Source organism: Notolepis coatsorum, assembly GCF_963971535.1.
Source record: "Notolepis coatsorum genome assembly, chromosome: 6".
Classification (NCBI taxonomy): domain Eukaryota; kingdom Metazoa; phylum Chordata; class Actinopteri; order Aulopiformes; family Paralepididae; genus Notolepis; species Notolepis coatsorum.
In genome coordinates this window covers 60359163-60366525 of record NC_140170.1, presented here as the reverse complement: position 1 = coordinate 60366525, position 7363 = coordinate 60359163, and the positions used below count along the sequence as shown (strand labels likewise).

The 7363-nt window shown below is 49.9% G+C and overlaps 1 protein-coding gene across 1 annotated transcript in view; it reads left to right on the top strand.

Moving 5' to 3' along the window:
• The window catches only part of slc41a1 (solute carrier family 41 member 1), a 51064-nt gene that overhangs the window by 7516 nt on the left and 36185 nt on the right, over window positions 1–7363 (top strand). The window contains exon 2 of the mRNA XM_084316408.1: window positions 1408–1515. Coding sequence (XP_084172534.1) covers window positions 1408–1515 — 108 coding nt within the window. The remainder of the gene's footprint in view (window positions 1–1407; window positions 1516–7363) is intronic.

Sequence of the window (7363 nt, the reverse complement as noted above, 5' to 3'; positions counted from 1 at the left end):
TCTTCGCATATCAGTGCCCACATTCCTCAAATAGAAAAACTCTAATATGTAAAAAGAATTGTAGTCAGACAACATTATAAACTGAACGTGTCTGCGTGGACAGCAGATCTATTGCATATAGGTCTCTGTGCAGCCGAGCCGCAGTATAGCTTAAGTTTCACTTTCATTTAGAGTCGATTTTACTTTGAGGGAAGGAGAGAAAGGAGGCTCTAGAGATGACATGACAGGTTATTTCGGATTAAAGTTTAAACCCCATAGCAGCTCGACTGGAGAGGAGCTCTGTGCAGCTGCATTGATCCGTCAATAAACTGATAGAAGATGAACAGAAGGTATTGCTGTCCATTGGTTTCTTTTTTGTCAATTACATCTACCTCTACATTTGTCTGTCCATCAAATGGATACTAGTAATTGAAAAGGAATTAAAAACGGATCGACAGACACAGTGGATCAATGGGGGGGTTGAGAAAAGTGAAGTAGAGAGAAAGGCCAGGTGCAGAGGAGGATGATGAATCATGGCAGGATAGTTTCAAGTTTCTTTAATAGTTGTCATACAGAAGTACAGAATACTTTTATACAAAATGCTTCTTACTGTTACGCTCCAGAGACTGTGCTAGACAAGATAAGTATGAAATAAAATAAAGTAGCATGTAAAAAGAAGTAAAAATAGAGGTCACAGTGTTCAGTATAGACATATGTACAATGTTCGATGCAGACTAGAAGTAACTGAGTTACCATACAATATACAATATACTATGCAATATAGTAATATACAATACTATATAGTGCAAAGCAGAAATGGGATGAGGTACAATTTAGGTACAATTTACAGTAAGGTGTACGAGTTGTAGTGCAAATCCTTTACCAATAAATATAAAGTGTGTTTAGGTGATCTAAAGTGTGGAGAGTGGGTGCTGCAGTGTGTTGTTTGTTTAAAATGAGTGTGTGCGTGTGGATGTGTGTGCTGTGTGCATTTGATGGTTGTTGCATAGTGTTTATTGTTCGTTGAGCAGCCTGATGGCCTGGGGATAGAAGCTTCTTCTGAGTCTTTCTGTGCTCGCCTTGAGACTCCGGTATCGCTTGCCTGACCGCAGCAGTTCAAAGAGGCAGTTGTTCGGGTGGCTGGAGTCCTTGATGACCTTGTTGTCCTGATAAGAGAGAACCGTTATAATAAAGACATAATATAGAGACAGAACATCCAGCCTCTCACACAGATCTGGTGTCACAACGGAATCGATAAGAGATGCAGAGAGCAGAGTCAGCAAGCAAGCCATCCTCATCCTGTTTGCTGATAATACAACTCTACGTAGATGACTGTGTTCTATTTCTTTGAATGTGAATATCTGGCTCTGTTCCCACCTTGCAATGTGTATCCAATAACATGACGTTGTTTGTGGGTTGTGTTTGCAGCACTGGACGGTGTTCACGGAGGTGACAGAGGTGTTCATCCTGGTCCCAGCACTGCTGGGCCTCAAAGGCAACCTGGAGATGACACTGGCATCAAGACTGTCCACAGCGGTAAGAAACATCAAAGTTGCCCAATTGACAATCCTATGACTGATTGACCCAACAGGCCACGGGGTCAGGGGTCATATTGCTAAACGTGACCGGAGTCTCACTTAAGCTGATAGCGGCATTCCACTCCATGGCTCTGATTACGTCTTTCTCACTGACCTCCAGCCAGCCCCAGCTGACCACACAGTTAGCTGCAGGACGGTTGGCTGTAGTTTTCCTCAGAATCAAGACACCTCTCCTCTCCCATCTCCAGACAAAACAATGATCGAGTGATTGCAGATCAGTGAAAATTATTTATCTTGATCCTGTCCACACTTACTCTCAACAGCAGTTGTCACCATTACTGATTTTGACACGCCACCGATCATCAGATCAATCTATGATCCAATACCAGATGTTTTCTCAGTGACTAGTTTCACAAGTCCATTGACTAGGTCGGAAAGACAGCTTGCTATGCGCTGGCATAGATGTAGTTAGCTCAACCAAAGACCTTGTGATTGTTTCTAGCCTATACCTGATACAAAGTGTTCACTCCTCGACTGAGTCTAATGCTAAAGAAGTCCAGTAGCCAGAGGGGTTGTTGACCTCAACAGCGGCGCTGCTAACAAGAGTGGCTAGCCGCCATGGTAGCCAACCCTGCGGTTATGTAGCCGCTAAGAGAATCAGACAAGTATCGCTCTTAAGCGCACCAATCCTCACATTCTTTCCATTTTGTCTGTGGGAAACAAGCGACAAAGCTTATTAGCAATCGCCACCAGTGCCCACTACACCGGGGGGGGGGGGGGGGGGGGGAGCCGTCCATCAGGTTCAGATTCAGGCTTCGTACCAACGGTCCCGACTCCAAACACTGTGTCTATAGAAATCATCTTCATCTCACCGAGCATCAAGGAGCTTCCCGGGGGAACTCTCGGTGTGAGAGTCAGCCTGGCTCTCCTGGCCGGGAGCGAGTTTCTTTCCATGCCGCCGCCAATTATCAGCAGATTAAGACCGCTGTTTCCTAATGCGCTTATTAGTGGAAAAGGAAAAATATATATAATCCGAGGCCATAACTGGCTAAGGGATTCCATCACATGACCGTGTCTTTTTATTTACTGAAAACGGACTTGAGTGTCTTGAGTATTGTAATAAAAAAGAGCCCACCTCCCTTCTCTCATTTCTCTCTCTCTCGTTTAATTTTATTCATTATTTTAATTTTATTCCCTACTGGTGATATGGAGCCTAAGAGATCAGTATATTCTGTGGATGGTTTCCACACTGGCAGTAAAGCAGCTCAGGGCTTAGATCATACTCTCTGCACTACTTTATTCCTATGTGTTAGAAGAACCACACTATAAATACATACCATAGGCCTACAGTTATAATAAGTAGCGTGTGATTCATTTGAAAATATTCCACGTGAGGTTAATCTTATCTCATCTATCATACGACTCTCTCTCTCTCTCTCTCTCTCTCTCTCTCTCTCTCTCTCTCTCTCTCTCTCTCTCTCTCTCTCTCTCTCTCTCTCTCTCTCTCTCTCTCTCTCTCTCTTTCTCATGTCATGTCATGTGTTTAACTAACAAACTGATGGGCAGGACGTTGGCACATCACCCACCGTCACCCACGGCATCAAACGTTGCGTCTTTCCCATCAGCTTTTGGGGCTTTATCAGCTGGATAGTAATTAGTAATTCGGTGGTCTGCAGGCCTCCCCCAGGATGTTTTCATCAAACACTTAATTTCCTGCATTCTGGTGTACTTTTCTGCACCAATTTGTGCCTTTTCTGCATCAATTTATTGTGGACATTTATTTATATAAAGCAGGGGTGCCCAACCTTTTTTGAACCAAGATCTACTTTTTAATTTACCACCTAGCCGAGAGCTACCAGCCAAAATTGTATATTGTAAGCCGTCATTTGAGGCTTTATAAAAGCAGCATAATGAACACAAATCTGTCAGTGCCGAGTCCGACCTCATCTTAAATAACAAACAGCATTGCTTGTTGTAGTTAACAAGGAGAGGCAGAGTTGATTTTGATTTTTATAATCGAAATTTATTAATCGAGATCTACTTGAAATCAGCCCGCGATCTACCTGTTGATCGCGATCGACTGGTTGGGCACCACTGATGTAAAGGAAACATGCAAGTACCCGTTGACAAAGATATAATGGAATATAATCAGGGGTGTAAAAAGTACCCAGAAATTATACTTAAGTGAAAGTATGGGTACCATCTCAAAATCGTACTCAAGTAAAAGTCAGAGTATCTGGCTAAAAACACACTTGAGTACAAGTCTAAAAGTTTCTACTTTTAAATGTACTCAAGTACTAAAAAGTAAAAGTATTAACTTTTTTTCTGACTGTCTATTCTTCTGATAGTGTTAGGGTTTGTAACCGACCCCAAGCGCAACGGCACAGAGAGAGTTGTTTCAGAGTTAGCCAAAAACAAGGGCGTGTTTATTCTCAGAGTCACAAGATTGAATTAGGTGGAGAACAGAACAAACGGGGAATCTGTCAGATCTCTGCAGATCCCCCCAGCATACACTCCAGGTGGAAACGGAGGGGGAGAGAGAAATCCCAGTTAGCTCAGCGCACAACAGAAACAGAGAGGTGACTGATCCAAACAAATATCCAAGTGACTTGATCTTCGGTGTGATACACACAGTTAGCAGAGTCCAGAGAAAAAACAATACGGTAATCCAAGGTGTAAATCCAACAACAAAAAATAGGTGAGAACAGTATAACAAAAACGGGATCTCTTCGGTGTTTCACAAACACACAAAAAACGAGTGATCCAAAAAGAACTGTTTCCAAAAACTCACCAGAGCGCAACGGGTAAGGCGGGCAGATAAACGAGGCGTAGCTTCGTACGGGGAATCAGGTTCTCCAACAGGGATACTTCACGAGAGTCCTGGGGAGCAACAGACAGCGACGGGAAAGAAAGACAGATGCAGGGAATATTCAAAACGATCCAACATCGATATTAGGGAGATCAGGATATATAAAGCCACGGGGCGCTTAATGACAAGCTGTGACAGCTGCGGGATGAAATTGATCATTGCTCCAGAAGCGTGTGGTGGGGAGAGCACCAATCAACACGGCATCTTACAGGAAAGAAGCGTGAGGCGGGGAATGCAATTAATTAACAAAATACCTTAAAGGAACGGAGCGAGTGGGTGGGGAGCGGACAAAACCTCACAGTACCCCCCCCTCCACGGGAGCCACCCGGCGACCAGGCCGACCCGGCTCGCCCGGATGGGCACGATGGAAGTCGGCGATCAGGCCGGGATCCACGATGAGCTGGCGGGAGACCCAGCTCCGTTCCTCCGGACCGTACCCCTCCCAGTCCACCAGGTACTGGAACCCCCGACCCCGCCGTCGAACGCCCATCAACCGGCGGACCTGCCACTGGGGGTGACATCTTGGGAGGAGGTGGATCCGGAGCAGGAGGCATCAGGGGACTGAGAGAGACAGGCTTAACCCGGGACACATGAAAAACGGGGTGAATGTGCATGGACGCAGGAAGCTTAAGACGCACCGCCGCCGGACTGAGTACCTTCAGAACCTCGAAAGGTCCGACGAACCGGGGGTTAAGTTTCTTGGCCGAGGACCGAAGTGGGAGGTCCCTCGCGGAAAGCCACACCCTCTGCCCAGGGTGGTACGTCGGCGCAGGAACCCGGCGCCGGTCAGCCCCACGACAGGCGCGCTCTGATGACCGGAGCAGCGCGGTCCTGGCGATCTCCCAGACCCGACGGCACCGGTCGAGGTGGTCCTGCACGGAGGGAACCGCCACCTCCGTCTCCTGTGCAGGGAAAAGAGGGGGTTGGTAGCCCAGGGATACCTCAAAGGGTGAGAGGCCGGTGGCGGAACTGACCATGGAGTTGATGGAGTACTCGACCCAGGGAAGGAAACGGCTCCAAGAAGCTGGTCTCTCGGCAGCCACACACCGAAGAGCAGACTCCACGCTCTGGTTCATCCTCTCCGTTTGTCCATTAGTCTGGGGATGATAACCAGAGGAAAGACTGACCGTTGCCCCCAATCCCTTGCAAAAAGCCCGCCATACCTGGGAAGTGAACTGGGGCCCCCGGTCCGAGACGACGTCCTGGGGAAAACCATGGAGGCGAAACACGTGGTGTGTCAGGAGGTCCGCCGTCTCGGCCGCCGAGGGAAGTTTGGGAAGGGCCACGAGGTGAACCCCCTTGCTGAACCGATCCACCACGGTCAGAAGGCACGTGTTCCCCTGGGAGGAGGGAAGACCCATGACGAAGTCCAGCGCCACATGTGACCAAGGACGGCTCGGAATGGGAAGCGGCTGTAATAGCCCGGAGGGTGCCTGGTGGGAGGCCTTGCTGCGGGCGCAGACTGCGCAGGCCAGTACGAACTCCTTGACGTCGTTCCTCATGGTGGGCCACCAGAATCGACGAGCCAGGAAGGAGAACGTGCGATGAACGCCCGGGTGGCAGGCGAACCGGCTGGTATGGCCCCACTGGAGGACCCGGGACCGGACCGAGTCGGGGACGAAGAGACGATGAACCGGTACATTGCCTGGAGCGCGATGGAAGCGTAGGGCACGCCTTACCACCCCCTCGATGCCCAAGGTGACGACTCCTACCACCCTGGCCTCTGGGAGGATGGGAGTCGGGTCCTCAGTGGTTGGAGCCCCCTTGGAGTGTAACCGGGACAGGGAGTCGGCCTTCGTGTTGCGGGAACCAGGGAGAAACATCAGCGAGAAGTCGAACCGACTGAGGAAGCTGGCCCATCTTACCTCCCGGCCATTGAGGCGCTTGGAAGCACGGATGTACGTCAGGTTCTTGTGGTCCGTCCAAATGGTAAACGGCTCCTCTGCCCCCTCTAGCCAATGACGTCACTCCTCCAAGGCAGCCACAACCGCCAGCAGCTCCCGATTGCCGATGTCATAGTTCCTCTCGGCAGGGAGGAACCGATGCGAGTAGAAGGCGCACGGATGTACCTTCCGGTCCGTTGCCGACCGTTGGGATAAGATAGCCCCCAGTCCAGTATCCGAGGCGTCCACCTCAACGATGAACTGTCTCTTGGGGTCTGGATGGAGCAAGATCGGGGCGGAAGTGAACCTCTTCTTGAGGGAGCGGAACGCAGCACACGCCGCTGGGGACCAGTCGAACGGCAGGGCGGGAGAGGTCAGTCTGGTAAGTGGTTCCGCCACTTGACTGTAGTTCCGGATGAACCTTCGGTAGAAGTTGGCGAACCCGAGGAAGCTCTGTAACTCCTTCCGAGAGGTGGGTTCCGGCCATTCCTCCACGGCCAGGATCTTGCGAGGATTAGCTCGGGTCAAGCCCTTCTCCACGATGAAGCCCAGGTAATCGACGGAGTCGGAGTGGAAGCGGCACTTCTCCGCCTTGACGAAGAGCCGATTGTGGAGGAGGCGCTCCAGCACACGGCGGACATGCTGGATGTGTTCCTCGAGGGTCTTGGAGAAGATGAGGATGTCGTCTAGGTATACTACCACAAACTCCTCCAGCATGTCACGAAGGACGTCGTTCATGAGCGCCTGGAATACCGCCGGAGCGTTGGTGAGGCCGAACGGCATCACCAGGTACTCGTAGTGGCCCCTGGGAGTCTTGAAGGCGGTCTTCCATTCATCGCCCTCTCGGATACGGACTAGATGGTAGGCACTCCGGAGGTCCAGCTTGGTAAAGACGGTAGCCTGGGTGAGAGGCTCGAAGGTGGAGTTCATGAGAGGTAGAGGATACTTGTTCTTAATGGTGATCTCGTTGAGCTGGCGATAGTCGATGCAGGGTCGAAGGTCTCCGTCCTTCTTCCCAACAAAGAAAAAACCGGCCGCCACCGGAGCGGAGGAAGGCCGAATGAGTCCTGCTTCCAATGACTCAGAGATGTATT